This window comes from Desmodus rotundus, chromosome 12 (genome assembly GCF_022682495.2).
Source record: "Desmodus rotundus isolate HL8 chromosome 12, HLdesRot8A.1, whole genome shotgun sequence".
NCBI lineage: Eukaryota > Metazoa > Chordata > Mammalia > Chiroptera > Phyllostomidae > Desmodus > Desmodus rotundus.
Window position 1 is genome coordinate 61,996,424 of NC_071398.1, and position 18,085 is coordinate 62,014,508.

The 18,085-nt window shown below is 49.3% G+C and overlaps 1 protein-coding gene across 1 annotated transcript; it reads left to right on the forward strand.

Moving 5' to 3' along the window:
• The first annotated feature begins 3,134 nt into the window (after positions 1–3,134).
• On the forward strand, positions 3,135–12,264 carry DDX20 (DEAD-box helicase 20). Its single transcript, XM_053915946.2, has 12 exons — positions 3,135–3,176; positions 3,355–3,697; positions 4,105–4,199; positions 6,167–6,335; positions 6,913–7,027; positions 7,149–7,291; positions 7,402–7,540; positions 7,640–7,698; positions 8,742–8,824; positions 9,205–9,310; positions 9,429–9,530; positions 10,770–12,264. Exons 2-12 carry the CDS (start codon positions 3,403–3,405, stop codon positions 11,924–11,926), a joined length of 2,463 nt encoding a protein of 820 aa, XP_053771921.1. The 5' UTR covers positions 3,135–3,176; positions 3,355–3,402; the 3' UTR covers positions 11,927–12,264.
• Positions 12,265–18,085: the final 5,821 nt, after the last annotated feature.

Below are 18,085 nucleotides of genomic sequence, written 5' to 3' on the forward strand. Positions count from 1 at the left end.
CTGACTGGTGTGGGAGGGTGTGTTGTGTATTTAAACGCCAGGGGCTCTCAGGTGCAGAAACCTCAGGGTTTAGGGGGTTTAGAATTCCAGAACAAAGCTCTCTTTGGGCCATTTAACCCTTGCAGGTCCCTCCTTTCCCAGGAAGTGGGTGCTCGGCACCTCTTTTCTTGGGCAGCTCACAGAAGAGAGACAAAGGCCTCATGAAGGTGAAACCCTTTTTGCCTTGTGCTTGTCTGTGTCACATTCTCCCATCGGGCTGGGCCACTGACAGGTGCACCCCGCCCAGGGCCCCCTGCGGAGTCCCTCCCTCTCTGCCCCCCCTCCCCGCCCCGGCACCTGTGTCTCCCCCAGATAGCCAGCAGACACCACCACCCTCAGGAGTCGAATGTGATTAGTAGAAACCCTCCCGACAGCTCTAAAGAGAACCCCTCAAATGCACACCCTATTGCGTACACCTCGCTGCGGCTGACAGCCGCTTTATCAATTAAATTCCACATTCCCCGTCTTCAGAGACACCACGAGCCTCCCTACCTAATAAATCACAGGCCCCCAGTTATTGTTACATGTCCCATCAGTCTCTAATAAAATCCCTGCCAACAGGGGCAGGTTATTTATTATGCTGCCCGGACAGGAATGAATTGGGCCCCGTTCTCACCAGGAGGAGAGCGAATATGATGCCTTCCTCCCTAAAGACTGAGGCTGTGATATTAAATGGGGGCAATTAATCAATGTGGGCTTTGGGGGCGGGGGGGGCGGGCGGGGAGTCTGGTCTGGAGAGAGGGAGGATGGCCTGGGGCTCTGTGCTGAAAGCCAGCCAGGCAAGTCCCCACTGCGAGAGTGGCTGCACAGGGTACCCAAATGCCTGTGTGAAAAGGTACCCCTAGGCCACGGGGCCCCTGGAAGCACACTTGTCTCCATGTTGGGTCGCAGCCACTTAGGATTAAGCAGGGTCATGATGTAATAAGTTCTGCCCAGAAGACCAGGTGTTATCACTTGATGAACTTGATGTAACAAGTTTATTTATTTTTCAAAAATATACATATTTTATTTTTAGAGAGAAGGGAAAGGAAGGAGAAAGAGAGGGAGAGAAACATCGACATGCGAGAGATACATCAATCAGTTGCCTCTCGTGCACCCTCACCTGGGGACCTGGCCCGCAACCCAGGCATGTGCCCTGACTGAGAATCGAACTGGCAACCTTTTGATTCGCAGGTTGGCGATCAATCCACTGAACCACATCAGCCAGGGCCCAGGAGGGATTTTTAAGCAAAGAAAGTGTCAGCCACTCCATCAATGTTTATTAGGTCCATGAAGGGCCCGGCATCGCCTTGACAAAAATTGCCTTCTCTGAGAAGCCCATAGTTTATTTAGTGTGAGGGAAAGACATGGAAACAAGGAACAAGAACACAGTAAGAATTATCTGGAATTACCTGCAGTGTGAAAGGGGAGCCTGGGGAGCAAAATAAAAAAGGTTATCCAAGCAGCAGGATCTGAGGCTGGACCCAAACAACCTAACACATCCACTTAAGAAAAATCCTTCCAGCCCTGGCTGGTGTGTCTCAGTGGATGGAGCACCTGCCTGCAAACCAAGGGGTCGCCAGTTGGATTCCCAGTTAGGGGGCAGGCCAGGTCCCAGTAGGGGGCGCTTGAGAGGCAAGCACACATTGATGTTTCTCTCCCTCTCTTTCTCCTCCCTTCCCCTCTCTCTAAAAATCAATAAATAAAATCTTTAAAAAAATCCTTCCAGTACCTGTGGACACCTGTGGGTGGGTGGCGGGGAATGAGGAGAAACTCGGCAGGGAGACCATTCGGGAGGTTGTGGCAGTAGCTAGGATGAAAGGACCTAAAAGAGGGATGGACGAAAAGTTTGGAGACACGATGATCTGCGCTCAGCGAATTGTTAGAAAGGGAGAGGGACAGTAGAGGTGAAATCAAGAGTAATTCCCAAGCTTTGGGATTTGGGGTTTGGGTGGAGAAGGGAGGTGGGTCGCTAAAAGGAAACCTGGAATCTCTCCTGCCCACTCCCAGGGACCCCCCCTTCTTTCACATGGACAGTTGATGTTTTCTTATCATTTTCTAAATTTCTAAGCAAGATGCGTCTCCAGGACCCCTTTCCAACGAGATTGCCGTACCAAAGCCTCCTCCACGGTTTGGAATCTGAGTCGTTACTGTGTGTTTGCGTACGTGCACCCAGGTGAAATATGCCAACCAGGACTATAACGCACAGACAAAGAAGCAAGTTGGGGCTGGACGCAGAATTTCTTTTAAGTTTGAAACCGTGAATAAGATTAGGTTGCAGAAATGGAATTATGACTTCAACTTTGTTATAGGAAATAATTTATACAATAAACGCTGAGGATTTACTACGTGTCAGATTGTTTCTTTTCCACTGGGGATGCAGCAGGCAACAGCACAGACGAGGTCTCTGTCTTCACAGAGCCGGGGAGACACAACACACACAGATACCTTCAGACAGTGATAAGTACCACGCAGAAAAACAGAGCAGACAAGGGGGTAGAGATGGGGAAAGAAGGGGAGCCGACAGGATGGAGAGCTAACTTAGGGTGCTCGGGAAAGCCTCTGAGACGCTGATATTTGAGCAGAGACCTCAAGTGAGGGAAGGCAGTTAAAAACTAAGTTATCACCCTTGACGGGGCAAAGGGTGGGGAGGGACAGAAGCAACACACAGAAGACAATACATTTGAGACGTCTATTAGGCATGTACGTGGAGATGTTGGGAAGGTGGGTGGATGTTCAAGCCTAGAGTTTAGAGGCGGAGATAGGAATTTGAGAGGGGGCAGTCCATTTCCTGGCTTCAATTACATTAGAGCTCACTGCGTGCCAGGTACTAGGGGCTGGGACTCAAGAGATGAGTAAATCGGTCCCGGGAGCAGGGACCAGAGCACGTGGTCTTGCGCTAACGCGGGCCCAGTCTGCTGGCACAGAGGCGGCAGCGAGAGGGGACAGGAGAAGGAAGGGTAGGGGGTGGTGACCGCGGAGCTAGGGCAGGCAGGCCCGAAGCGTGACGTGTGGCGCGCATCACTGTGACAGCATTGTGAGAGCGGTGACGCAGGCGCAGGGCCGGATGGTCCCGCCCACAGAGGGCCGGGAGGCAGGGCGGTGGCTGCACCGCTACTGCGCGGCGCCCTCTGGAGGCCGCAGGCGACGACGCAGCGGTACCCTCCCCTTTCCTCTCCCGCCGCCTCCCTCCGCAGGCCACACTTTCTGGGTTGTTGTAGTGGTTTCCGGGTCTAAGCCCGCGACTCCCGTACCTCTCCACCTATTCCAGGCCGAGCGTGTCAGTATCGTCGCGGGACGAGTGCTAATAAAGTTTTTTTTCCTTCTCGCTCTCAGGCTCCCCGACTCTCCTGAAGTACCGCGAGATCTCGCGGGGCGGCTGTGATGGCGGCGGCGTTTGAAGCCGCTGCAGCCTTAGAGACCGAGGAGACCGCTGTGCCCACGGAGCATGTGGCCGCGCCGGTCTCGGAGCCCACCCCCGGGCCAGTGCGGGGTCTACGGACCGCCCACGATATCAGTGGCCCGCGGACCCGCACGGGGGACGTGCTGCTGGCGGAGCCCGCGGACTTCGAGTCGCTGCTGCTGTCGCGGCCGGTGCTGGAGGGTCTGCGGGCGGCCGGCTTCGAGCGGCCCTCGCCAGTGCAGCTCAAGGCCATCCCGCTGGGGCGCTGTGGACTCGGTGAGGGCAGGGACCCCGGAGAGGCCGAGGGGGGCCGACGGACGGCGGCGGCATGGTCTGGGGGGAGCCCAGGGTCGGCCGCCTCTGCAGGGCTGGGCCGGGGGCTCGGCGCTGCATGCGTTCGAGCCCCAGCTCCCACTTTTGTAAAACAGAGCCGCGGTATTGAGTTTAAACATAGTTAAGACTCTTTCCACACGGACACGTGGCTCTAAATTTGAGAAGATAAACGGCAGAGGTTCAGGGGCGAGGCACGTTTCTGGGTATGGCCATGTGGTTTTGAGAGTTAACTAAAAATGGAGGTGCCAACTAGGTGATTTCTGGAGACCTTAACAGGTCTGTGATTCATGTTTGGTACCTAAGCATCTTCAGTCAGTACTGTCTAATGATAACTTTGTTTTTCTTTGCAGATTTAATTGTTCAAGCCAAGTCTGGCACGGGGAAAACCTGTGTATTCTCCACCATTGCTTTGGATTCTCTTGTTCTTGAAAACTTAAGCACCCAGGTGAGTTTAGCTCAGAGGGAGGACCCAGAGGAGGGTGCGTTAGGTTGGGTTTTATCACAGGTTGAATGAAATCCCGGTAGTTCCTCAGAGATAGATGCGGGTTTGATGAATGAGTTAAGCCCCGTGAAAAGTGTAGAAGACAGACATTAGGCCATTGAGTGGTGGTGTGGTTGGTGATCAAGTATGCATTACCAGTGTTAGAAGCTTGGATTTTCTATTATTACTGCATCTTAACTAGAATGTTATGCGTGTCAGTGTCGGCATTACTTGAGAATACAGAATGAGATTCTTTTTTACTTGCTGATCACGTGGTGAGATTTAGCATTTGTCTGGATTTGGCAGTGTGGCGCTCTGGCTGTTCTCTGTCACTGCAGGTGGTTCTTAGCGCTCCCTGAATGTATCATTGCTCTCCCATCTTCTAGGTTCTCTTGGAGTGGGTCTCAGGTGGCCTTACCCAAGGTAACGGGAGACTTGGGTTTTGGGACCATTTCTTCAGCGAAGGTGTGTTGAGCCCATACTATTAACAGTTTGCCAGGCATTGGGAATGGAAAGATGACTCAGAAATGCTCCTTGCAGTCTTACCTCGTGGTTTAGTGGTTAGGATGGACTATACGCCACGTTCTTGGTCATGTATCTCTAGTGGTGGTTCCGCAACAGTGTTTTTTAATCCCGAAACCCTCCTTCAGGCTCGGTGAAGCTTTTTGAGTCCTATGTTATACCTGCCAAATCCTGGGTGATGCCGCACACAGGAAATCCTTCCACTTCCCAAGGACCTGGGCTATTATTCTACTTGTGAATTGAGATGTATTTCAGATATTGGCTTCTGATAATTTGGTAGCTGGGCAACTGTCAAAACCCTGAATAAGTCCCATAAATACAATTTGTATTTTTATTTAATTTAAGATCTTTGTGTTATCCAAGTAACACAATTCATTTTTGAAAATTGGGAAAATTCAGAAAAATTAAAAGGACCAGAAAACAAAGTAGAATCTCACCAACTCGGAGAGAAACTGCTATGAATAGTTTTGGCATAGTTTCTCCTAGTCTTTTATTTGTTAAGTGGTTTTTTCTTTTCTTTTTCTTTAAGATTTTGTTTGCTTATTTTTAGACAGAGGGGAAGGGAGGGAGAAAGAGAGGGAGAGAAACATTAGTGTGTGGTTGTCTCTGAGGCACTGCCCACCAGGGACCTGGCCTGCAACCCAGGCATGTGCCCGACTAGGAATTGAACCTGCGACCCTTTGGTTCCCAGGCTGGCACTCAATCCACCGAGCTACACCAGCCAGGGTGGTTTTTTCTTTTCATATTTGAGACCATGCAGTTCTGCCACCGCTTCCTCCTCCAGCAGTTTTATTGCAGTGCTCTCATTGTGAGTTGCAGGGCCTTCCACGACCTGCCCCCGGAGCTAGGTCTCTGACCTTTCCCTGTGCCTCCGTCCGGCCACTCGGGCCTCCCTGCTGGCCCTCCCTGCTGGCCTTCCGATCAGACACATGCACACTGCTGTTCTCAGGTCTTTGTGTTTGCTGCGGCCTCTTCCTAAAGATGCTTCCCCGAGGGCCACACAGCCAGCTCTGCTCCGGGATGCACATCTGGGTGTCTGCTCAAACGTTAAGAGGGGCCTTCCATGATCGCCCCGTTTAAAATTACTTCTTTCCTTCTTTCGTTGCTTCTTGGCCTCTTCCCTGCTTGATTTTTCTTCATAGCACTTTTAATTCCCTGCCATTGTTCACGTGTTTGTTTATTGTGTATCTTCTCATCATTCAAGAATGAAAGTGCCATTAGAGCGAGGCAAGGATTTTGTACGGTAACTGTCGGCTCCACGGCAGCTGTGTGTTGCCTAACACGGGGTTCGTATGAAAGTTTGTCGAGTGAACACAGTGATTGCTCAAAGGAAAAGCAGTTGACGATACAGTGTGCCACGCACATGTACTTACTTTGCTGACTCGTTGGTGTATTTTGCATCTTCTTAGATTTTGATCTTGGCTCCTACGAGAGAAATCGCCGTGCAGATACATTCTGTGGTCACTGCCATCGGAATAAAAATGGAAGGCTTAGAGTGCCACGTCTTCATTGGAGGGACTCCACTGTCTCAAGACAAAATCAGACTGAAAAAGTGTCATATCGCTGTCGGATCTCCCGGTGAGACATCAGTGCCTGTTCCTAACGGAGCTTTTAGGAACCGAACACGTTCAGTACAACAGTAACATTGGACTCTTTGACAACTGTGATACTTATCTTGAGGATTGTAAATGAAGAGCCTTTGACCTGTGAGAAGCAGACCATGTGACTGGAGCCCTAACAGAATTAGGAACTCTCCCTTCCTGAGGCCGTTTAAGAACACGTCTGGGTCAGGCTGCTGAGCAGAGGGGGAACGAGGTGGCTTGCAGGAAGCCTGTGGATTGGGGTGATGCTGTGCTTTAATCCCTCAGTCACGGGTCACCGAGGGTCGGGTGCCAGCATGCGGGGCCTTGGCCATTCAGGTCTTCTGTTAGGAATCATGCATCCTCTGCACTTACTGGTGACGAAACGTGAGGGGAAAATACGGGACTTAGGCAAGCTCAGAGCTCAGGGCTTGTAATTTGTGGTTGGCACGTGAGTGGATGCGGGCCGGGGCAGGAGAGCCCACAGTGCGACCTCTCAAGTAGAACGGCATTGGCTGAGACTTGCACGAGTTTGGTGCATCATAAACATTTCAGATTTTTTTCTTTAAATTTAGGCAGAATTAAACAACTGCTGGAACTTGACTACTTGAACCCAGGCAGTATACGTCTCTTTATTCTGGATGAAGCCGATAAGCTTTTAGAAGAAGGCAGCTTCCAGGAGCAAATAAAGTAAGAGAAATACCTGGCTCGACTGTTAAAACGGGGTCCCCAGCTGTCTGCCTTTGGCTTTTCCAGGCGGTGATGACGGTCGGAATAGCTTCCACGGCGTTGTCTGTCTTCTGTTTTGTAGTTGGATTTACTCTTCCTTGCCTGCCAGTAAACAGATGCTGGCCGTGTCAGCTACTTACCCGGAAGTTTTGGCTGATGCTTTGGCAAGGTACATGAGAGACCCCACTTTCGTGCGGCTGAACTCCAGTGACCCGAGTCTCATAGGTGTGTATAGATACTGGACGCTTACATTGCTGGCTTGTGCTACTTGGGAGCTTTCATATATGTTAGGAGATGGCAGACGTGTGTGTTTAACAGAAGACTCTCCTCCACAGGTTTGAAGCAGTATTACGCACTTGTCAGTGCGTACCCTTTGGCCCATAAGATTTTTGAGGAAAAGGCTCAGCATCTACAGGAACTGTTCAGCAGAATTCCGTTCAATCAAGCCTTAGTCTTCTCTAATTTGCACAGCAGGTAACACACCTTAAAAGGTCATCTGGGGGAACTTGTGAAATAAAAGGGTAGGCGTGGGGCAGTGTCTGTTAAATCATAACCCTCGGCTGTTTTTCGTAGAGCGAAGCATTTGGCCGATATCCTTTCTTCCAAAGGCTTTCCTGCAGAGTGCATTTCAGGTGAGTTCATCTTACTTTCATCCTTGTTTGGTGCCCTGACTTGAAGCCTCTCTCAGGTCATGAGGAAGCCCTTTCATGAGTTGTCTTGTGGGGGTGAGGTTACGCTGAGTCGTCCGAGTAAAGAGAACTTCAGCTTCATTTTTCATTGGGATTTGATGTATTAGTATCCTTGTTTTATTAAGCAGTAACTTAGTATGTTAAAAAAAAAATTAGAAAACTGGAATTACGTCCACAAAGTTTTTGTCCTCATTGTTAAAATGTTAAGAAATGCTGCCTGAACTGACTATTTCAAGACCATATCTGGAAGGCAAAAGTGACTCATTTTGACACAAAGCTAAATTATTACTGCTGGCCTAGCAGGAATAAAAGCTTTCAAGGAATTTTTTTCTTTTTAATATTTTCTTTATCTTTCAAGAGAGGAGAAGGGAGGGAGAAAGAGGGAAAGAAACATCAGTGTGTGGTTTCCTCTCGTGCGTCCCCCACGAGACCTGGCTTGTAACCCAGGCATGTGCCCTGACTGGGAATCGAACCAGCAACCCTTTGGGTTGCAGACTGGCACTCAATCCACTGAGCCACACCAGCCACGGTGCTTTCAAGGAATTTTTGATCAGTGAGATCCTTTTTAGAGTCTTGATTGATACTCAGCTTTGTCTTCAACCTGTCAGCCGGCTGGTTCAGTCCCAGTGTATCATGGGTACTGGGAGACTGTTTTGTGATGGACCAATATTTTGACTATAGACCAGACTTCAACACCAAATTTATAAACAGCTGATTAAAGTATTTTTGAATTGTTATACTTCATATGTGAGTTTTGCAAATATAATGTATCTGCAGGCATAACCTAGCCACCATTTAAAATGGGTTTTTGAATTTTAAGTGGATGGCCTAACCATGTTTTAAAAGATTCTGACTGTAGGTCTTAACCTAGGTCTGCAAATGAGGACCACATTCCCTTTGGTTTGCACATCGTTAGGTTGGGAAGACTGGGGGTTCCGGTTCCTGCTTTCTGTGGAGTTGACAAGTGTGCCTCTGGGTCTCTCTAGGCAACATGAATCAGAACCAGCGTCTTGACGCCATGGCCAAGCTGAAGCAGTTTCATTGCAGAGTCCTCATTTCCACAGACCTGGTAAGTTCCCTCCTCAGGGTGGGTGACTGATCCCTCCCTCTTAGCGTCCGCTCTGTTGGCAGATGCACAGATTTCACCCGTTGTTTTATGTGGGCGCATGTGGCGGGAATACCAGCAGATGATCGTCTTTCCAGTGCTGGGGGATACGCTTCTTAGAAGTGTCTTTAATATGTTCATCTTTGTTTTGAAAGTAGTCATAGAGATGAATGACCTTCTCCTTTGCTCCTAAGTATCCCCTCCTCCCAAACACCTTCGCGTCTGTAACTACCCTGGCTCCCGGCTGTGCCTGGGTAAGGTAGTGAACGCTGGCAGAGTGAGATAGTGCACATTGGTGCCACACGCAGTTCACGCAGACAGACGTTGCTCTTTCTCAACTCAAGACTTCCCGCGGGATTGATGCCGAGAAGGTGAATCTGGTCGTAAACCTGGACGTGCCATTGGACTGGGAGACATACATGCACCGGATCGGCAGAGCCGGCCGTTTTGGTAAAAAGAAGACTTTGACTGCTTTGTGTAGGGGGAGGAATCTGTGGTGTGACCCGGGTGGACTGGGGGTGTCAATCACGGGAGAATGATTGTTGCTTAGCATTCTCTTGCGCTTTAGGGACCTTGGGCCTGGCAGTGACCTACTGCTGCCGGGGAGAAGAAGAAAATATGCTGATGAAAATTGCCCAGAAATGCAGTGTCAACCTTCTGCCTCTGCCAGGTATATTCGTCTGTTTCATTGTGCTGGCACGTTAATAACGGTAATGATGGTAGGCAGAGCGAGGATGGCAGCTCCCGCAGAACAGTTACGATGTCTCAGGTACTACGATGTCTCAGGTACTGCTCCAAGTCCTTGACACGTGTGACTCACTCGGTTCTCACCACTGCCCCGTGGGGCTTGTGCTGCTGCTGTCCCTATTTCCTAGAGGAGGAGAGCGGGGCAGAGGGACTGGGCGCGTTGCCTGAGCTCTGACAGGGGGTCAGTGGCAGGGAGGAGACTGCAAGCTCACTTGTGGCACGTGAGAAACGCTTTTCTGCAGTGTTAGCTCTGTTGTTTAGTTTGTATCCTTGTAATTTGAATTTATTCTTTTTTAAAAGGGGGTTATTTTGTGGCTAATGTCACTATAAAGGTGATTCTTGCCATGTTCTCCTTTGTCACCATGGGAAAGGAAAAGTGTTTTTAATTTGATCACACTTTTGAAAATTTTGAAGTGTTTTCTTTTGATTTTAGTGAATCATTTTTTATGCTGCTCTTTTTAAACGATGTCTTGGTAACACTGTGTTTGAAACTATCAATGATGTCTTGAAGACAAAAAACCTGAAAGACTCGTGTGTGAAAATACGGTTTATTTGCTGTATGTGTTAATTTACACATGTCAGTGTATATATGTGTGTGCGTGTGTACATACACATGGTCATAAATGTGTGCTGGTGTAATACATGTGTGACCTAGGAGGTAGTTATTGAACAGTTACAAGGATGAATGTTTTACCAATTTATACATAACTCTTTTAGTAATTTTAAAAAAGATTTTATTTATCTATTTTTAGAGAGAGGGGAAGGGAGGGAGAAAGAGGGAGAGAAATATTGATGTGAGAGATCGGCTGCCTCCTGAATGCGAGGCCCCCAGGAGGGGGCCGAACCTGCAACCCAGGCTTGTGCACTGACTGGGAATTGAACCGGTGACCTTTTCCTTGAGGGACAGCGCCCAGCCAACTGAGGCACACTGCTCAGGACACTCCTTTAGTGATTTTTTACAAAGCTGGATGAGGCACAGGTCCGGGAGTTTTGTGGATCTTAATAGCGTGTAATAACTGCTTTTGTGATCTTTTTACTGATTTCTGTAATTGCTCTAAGCTTGTGTCCTGATTTACAAAATATTTGTTTTCTGAAATCGTTCAGAAAATGCTGGTGTAGGGCAGCTCAAGAATGTTAGTCTTTTTCTGTTCCTGTTCTGTAGACCCCATCCCGCCTGGCCTGATGGAAGAGTGTTTGGATTGGGGTGTGGAGGTCACAGCGGCTGTGCGTGCATACGGCTCAGCAAGCGCACCTACCCAGACCCTAGCGAAGCAGATTCAGAAAGTGGAGAGAACCTCTCAGGCCCAGAAAGCTCACGGTAACCACGTGGCTTCTTGTAGAAATACTTCTGTCTCTGTGGTCAAATCGAAAACCGCCACCAAACAAAAGCTCCCTGTGAGAAGCCACTCGGAGGGTGGACTCCTAGAAAAAGCAGCCTCGCCCCCGGCCCAGGGTCGCGCTGTCCAGTCAGAAGAGCAGAGGGAGCATTCTGCTGGGACTCCCATTGAGGACCCTCACAGCAGTCAGCACCAGGCCGAAGAGGATGTAGCAATGTCGCTCCCCCAGATTCCTTGTCTGTCTGCCTTTAAAACCCGCCCGCCACGCATGCTGACCTTCGCAGAGTTGGTAGAGGATTACGAGCACTACGTTAAGGAGGGGTTAGAGAAACCTGTGGAAATCATCAGGCACTACACAGGTCCTGGGGATCAGGCTGCGAACCCTCAGAACGGCTTTGTGAGAAACCGGGTTGCTGGCGAGAGCGCGCGGGTGCTGGCAAGTAGTAGCCAGTCCGGAGACTCCGAGAGCGACAGCGACTCTTACAGCTCTCGCACTTCTTCCCAGAGCAAAGGAAATAGGCCGTGCGTGGGGGGCTCCTCTGACACTCAGCTGAAAGACTTGGCATCCACCCCTGCGGATGGCCGTGTCTCTTTGGGACAGCCTCTGAGGGGAAATGACACCCCTAAACCAGGAGGGTATCAGGAATCACCCGAAATTCAGATAAAGGCAAGGCATGCCGAGGGGGCTACCCAGAGAGCCAAGCAGAGCCGGAGAAGCCAAACGAGGCGGCCTGCCCATCGGTTGCAGGTGGAACCCCAGGAGGATGAGTGGTGTGACCGCCGGGGGGAAAGCCACGTGGGCTTTTCTGGAACCTACCAGGATTACGAGGAGTACTGGAAAGCTTACTACCGGGCGTGGCACGACTACTGTGCGGCTGCTTCTCAGTCTTATTACTGGAGCGCGCAGAGGCCCCCGGGCTGGATGGCGGCCTATCACATGAACACCGTGTATCTACAGGAAATGATGCGTGGCAACCAGTGACGCCGGGCCGCGCCTCAGACCGCCTGGAGGTGTGTGAGCGAGACCTCTGGGTACCCTCCTCCTTGACCTATAATAGGAGAGTGTCATGGAGGAACTTGAAACGTCTTAAGGCTTTTTGTTGAAATACATCTATTTTTCTGATTGTTTTGACCTACCAAGTATATTACTTATTTTTAAGAAACTTCATGGGTCAGATTATTGAGAGAAGTATTTTGGGACAAGGAGCTAAAGATGCCAGGGTGCCGTCTTCTATAAGCTGTTCCAAACAGAAACATTCGAAAAGACTTATATTACTTACTGCTTACTTCAGAAAATAAAAAGAGCTGAGATTTGAAAAACGTTTGCTTATGCTGCGGAGTTCTTTGCGGGAGGCCCGGGCTGCATCTTTGCAGGAACGTCCGTCCTCGTAGGCACCAGTAACGCGGCGGGCCGGCAAGCCCCCCTAGGACTGGCAGGAGTGAGGGAGTGTTGCGCCAGACCTTCCCAAAGGTGCTCGGTTCGATGCTCTTTGCTTCCAGTAAAGGTGTTTGCTACCAGTAAAAATACAAACGTAGCCAGATGTGTTCACAAACCGTTCATCTTCTGTCTTTCGTTTGTAAGGTTATGAAGCTGTCCGCTTTTTCACAGTGCATCAGACAGCTGAGCTTCGGCGGCGGCTGTTGTTTTGTTTCTCAGGAAGAGGAGCAGCTCCTGACCTTTCTCAGTTTTGGGATCTTTTTATGCACCCGATGCAAGCTGTAGATTGGTCCCAGAAAATGTCTCCTCTATAAACAAGAACTGGATGTGTGGTTTCAAGGGGTCCGAGCCCACTGAGGAACCAGGGTAAGAGCCGCGCTGCATGCTGCTGGGCTAAGGAAGGTTCTAGCTCGTTGCGTTACGTGTTTGGTGGAAGCTGGAACTCATTCTGTTCAAACTCTTCCCACCACTGTTCTAATCTTGTATCTTCTAGAGATTTCCCCCCAGTTTTTACCTCTAATACCAGGGTCCTAAGGGACAGTCGTTGTTCTGAGATGGTGCTACCTATAACTTGCTGTTTAGAAAAATGCGGTCAGAAGTTACTTTTTCATTTCTTCTCTGAGGCAGCCTTCCTGATTACACATTTGGTTCCCAGACCGTTCTGTGCACTGCATTTGTGACGAGAGATCCCTTGTGTATGGAGATGGGCGTTTCGTTTGGAAAAAGAAAGCTCTTCTTTCCCGTGTGCACACTGGTCGAGGCTGTATGTGTGTTGTCTCTCAGGGCTGTGAGCAGACATCCAAGGCCATCGCCGATCACTGTCCAGCACTTACACGACACAGCCCTGAACTTTGAACTTGGGTTCCTGTCCTTCAGGATGGCCAGTGGTAGGGTCTCCCTACACGGATCGGTGTTGCCAAATTAGAACGGATCAGTTAACACAAAATAGCAAATCCACAATTAGGTCCAGTGTATTATTGAGAAGTCTCTAGACTTTAATTACGCATTTAAATAAAGCACTGTCGTTGCTGTATAATTGCATGCCCCTCTCTGCCCTTTCCCCCCATGCAGGCAAGTTCATGGTTTGTCATAGCTAGGGGATTTTAATTAGGGTGCTACTGCCTCTTAATTAGAAATGAGGTTACCGGTTAGTCTTAAAATTATTGGATTCTCTCTTTAGATTTGTCATATTTTGTGTTTACTCTTTTTTTTTAAATAGAAAAATAAGCTGGAGGTGAGCATATATGTAAATGAAAACACAACTTGTTTCATTTTCTGTGAGCATTTGCCAGGAGAACTTCAGCTGTGACCCCCCTCTGTGAGGGGTGCAAGGGTGGCAGTGGCGGTGGCAGCAATCTGTCTGCTTGCAGAAAAGCTGGTTCGCAGGTGTCGTCCTAGGTGCATGTCCCTGGCATCTGTTAGGGACCATAGAGAGGTTTTAGATGAACCCACTAGAGGACGCTTTGCGGTGTAGGGGGGAGAGTGCTTGTCCCGGCGCTGCCCACTTTTTTACGAATAGCGGTCACTTAGCCTCTCAGGGTCCCGAGTACAATGAGGGAGCTGGACTAGGGGACTTACTGGCCAGGGAAAAGGATCATTATTTCCTGAATATAGAGTCTTTCATAAATTCAGGAAACGTGTGTGGAGTGGGCTAAATGTCTGAATTGTAGAACACTGGGTGAGCACACCGACCACTGCTGGTCCAGTTGGGCTGAACCGAACTTACCGTGGAGAGAAATCTGGGAAACCTGCTGCTTTGGATAACTCTGGCTTGGAAATAGAATGTAAACTATGACTGGGGTTATTTAAAGCATTATTTTCTAAAGTAGTTTAAGTATTACAGTACAGTTTACTAACCTTTCAAAAACACATGGTTTAAAGGTACTTCAGCCCCCCAAGTACTAAAAAGGTACTGAAGAGGAATTCTAGTACTTGGGGTTCAACTTCTATGAGACAAGGGGGTAGTTTGAAGTTTTCAGGTTTTTTTCTCCCCCCTAAATGTGAATAAACCTGTTAATCTTAAAAAACAAAATGCTTTTGATAGTCACAGCTGACCTGGGAACTCTGTGACAAGAAGATCTCTTGTCTCGGCAGAGTATGTGTATTGTTTTGTGCCTCTGAACCAGCTCGCTCCCCAGGTGACGCCTCTGTGCGGCTTTGAAAAGGGCGCCTCTGGTTTCCTGTTACCTTTCTCCAGGTCGTTGGCGCTGTGGGTCTGTAGTGACACCTAGTGGGTGATAAGGGTAAGAGCATCCATGAGTGAAACGAACTCCACAGCCAACTTCTCCCGCCTCTGGGCATCAGGCATGTGCCCTAGTGCCCCGTTTCCACTACAGTTTTCTACGGGATCTGGTTGTTGTGGGGAATTGAAAGGATGCCCGTTGTCACCACGTGATGGGGACATGAAAATGCCTGTTGCCCTCACTGCCTGAATCAAAATCACTAAGGTTGCAGCCGATCTTCGAGATCCCTCATCCAGTTCCCCCACGTTTAAGAGGAAGCAGCAAAGGGAAGCTGGGAGAAAAGTGCCTGCCGAGCGGTCATGTCAGTAAGTGATGGAGCCTGAGCCTGTCACCTGTTCCCAAGCTCTCCGCCCTGCCCTCTGATTTAGTGCACGCGCCCTTCCGGTTTGAGACGTTGGCTTAGATGGGAGGAGTGCAGTGTACTCAGCACGCTCTCAGCAGAACCAGGTCTGACATAGGAAGGCAGGATTTCTTTCAGTAACAGGGGTGGGCCTCGATGCAGAGGTGCTGCCAAGCAACCAGACGCCTTCCTGTTGGTGAGCATCATGACGAAAGCACACAGGCAGGTAAGAATGGTCCTGGAGGCCGGAGGAGCGGCTGTGTGGAGGGAGGGCAGGGAGAGGGGGTTGGGCCAGATGCTTAAGCACCTACTGAGGTTCTGCGACTTTTTAAAAACTGTTCTTTAAATTACAGTTGACAGACAATATTATATTAGTTTCAGATGCTCTGACTTTTTTCTAGCAAGGTGGAAAGCCCCCCTTTGTTCAAGTGACCCTGATTTCTAGTGTATAGCAGAGAACTGGCATGGAAATAAACATCATCATCTCAGGGTTTGTGGCACATAGTTTAATCCAGATTGGATACATCCGGTACAGCGGTGGCACGTGACTCGATACTGTAAATGATACACGTTTTAACATACGCACTACAGTTGCAAAAGAAGACGACAGGAAACTCAAGAGTTTGTTTTTTTCCATAGAAAGTTTGCACGTTTATCTTCCTGCAGTTTTATACAGTAATCTTTGCCATTGTGATGTTGGTAAGCAAAGCCCATTTATTATACGAAAATAGAAAAGAACACACTTGATGTTTTTCACGATAACATTAATGGGGGGAGTGACCTCTAAGGAAAACGTTACATTGGAATGTCTGGTTATCAAAAATATACCATCCCTCCCACCTCCCAGGTTTGTAAAATAGTCTGTTGGTCCAAGGAGCCCCCCAGGACTTGGGCCAGCGCCCTACACTGGTCGGAGTGCCAGCGTCCAGTGCAGTTAAGTGACCCACCAAGACAGATGTCATTCCCACACTTGATGAGAGAAACAGAGAACACTCTGAAGAGGAAACGAGACTGGAAAGGAACCTCTTTAAAGCTGTTTCTTTGGCTGCTAACCACTTTCTCTCAGTTCTGGCGATGCTGTTTGGGCTCCGAGGGTCACGGCCGTAACAATGTTTTTCCTTCATCCAGTCATTTTAAAACTGCAAGTGATGAGGTCTCATAAGGAAATCAGAAAGGGAAAATAAAAGTCTTCCCGGTTCCCGTTTGTTGTGGTTACCATGCCAACTAGTTTAGAAGAGAAGCTACTATTGCCTTAGTGACCTAAGATCCCAGCATTGGGATCTTTCTGCCTTGTAGTTCTTGGTAACTGAAGCGAGGGTGTCTGGACCACCAGAATTCATTCATAACCTTGAGATCTAAGTTTAGCTCAATCACGATGATTACCTCAGGAGTTTAAAAAAGAAAAAAGGAAAGCATCTGGGTCCATGCGTCAGTGTGCACTTTCCCTGCCTGTATTCTGGTAAGTGACGTGATCCCACATGGCACGAATCACAGCTTAGGAACATAATAGAGGAAAAAAGCAAACACAATATAACCAGAGACATCAAAGTTAAGAACAATCTAACAATAGCCAGGGGGGAGTGGGGAGGGGACAGTGGGAAGAGGGGAGTACAGGAACTACTATAAAGGACACATGGACCAAATCAAGGGGGAGGGTGGAAGTGGCGGAGGGAGGTGGGTTCAGCTGGGGTGGGGTGGAGGGATGGGGAGAAAAGGCATACAACTGTAATTGAATAACAATGAAAATTAAAAAAAAATAAAGTGAAAAAAAGAATCACAGCTTAAAAACTGGGTCAAGTCCTCGGCATACCCGCGAGTGGACTTTTTGTTAATGTAGGTCAGCACGAACCGTCCACTTGAATTTCTGTTCCAATTCTTTCTCTTAACTTCACTTTCCTGCTTGCTGGTCTTACCCGCCTGTGGGGTTGTGGACTAATGTGTTCAACTGGCATTGAGAACGTCTGGCCTTTTGAACAGGATTGTATGCAGTTGTCCTGAGCTCAGCACTAGTTACGAAAAGAGGAGAGGAGAGGGGAGTCGTCCAGAGTTTGCTCCTGGGCGTTCTGACTCGGGCGGTTCTGAACGGACGGCTTCCCTACCCTCAGTCAGCGCCCTTGGCATCCAGGTATTAAAAACGGAAGCAAGTCTCAGAGTGACGTAACACGCTGTGGAAGAAGAACCCCAGGACATGCCATCTACGTCCTGGACTCTAGGTCTGCTCCTGAACTTGGAGAAGGCACTCGGCTTCTTCCTGCCTGCTTCCCCTCTGTCAGTCAAGGATGTGGTGTCTTGGCCCCCTACCACCAGAGTCTGTAGCGAGGACCACAAGGGCTACAGAAGGCGTGCTTTGAAATGGCGTCCAAGCCCTCTGCGCATTGAGAGGGCTGACTGCTCGCTTGCTCACCTATTGACCAGAGTCGGTAGTCGGGCTGGGTCTACGTGGGGAATGGTGGTCTCCAGGGGGTGGCTTGTGGTAGCACAGCCGGTGGTTTCCAAGGGCTGCGTCCAACAGGACTGACCTGCACCTAAGGCCAGGTGTCTAGTTACAGCGTGTGTTCTTTGACGGCTCTCTGAGGCATGGTTGCTCTGAGGGACACTGGGAAAAGCACTAGACTAACAGCCAAGGGACGTGTGTTCTGGTCCCAGCTCTGTCGCGAAATGACCTTGCCTGACCTTGAACAAGTCACTTCATTCCTCTGGGTCTCAGCTTTCTGTACTGTCAGCCAGTACAGAGGTTCTTCAGTCTGTAATTCCGACACTCTTAATTCCTTAGTTCCTGTTTCCATTCAACTGAATCTAGCCTAATCGTTCTTTTTTTTTTTTAACCCCTCTAATGCTGAGTGGGATTGAATGGTGCAGGTGGTTTTGGGGGCTTCTGTTACGTGGAAGTGGACGATAAACTATGGAAGCTCAAGGCCATTGCCCAGAAGACCGTGAGAGCGGGTTCTCCCGCCACTGGCCAGTGAGTGAGACGGCTAAACCGCACAGGCCCTTTTGCGTGCCTCCGCGTGCAGCACGCTGGCTGGCTGCTGGGTTGCGTTGGTGGACGAGCCACTTTCGTGGGCTGACCTTTTGCACTAGAGGTGAGCTGGGGGGTGGAGGTGCAGGGGAGAGTCTAGA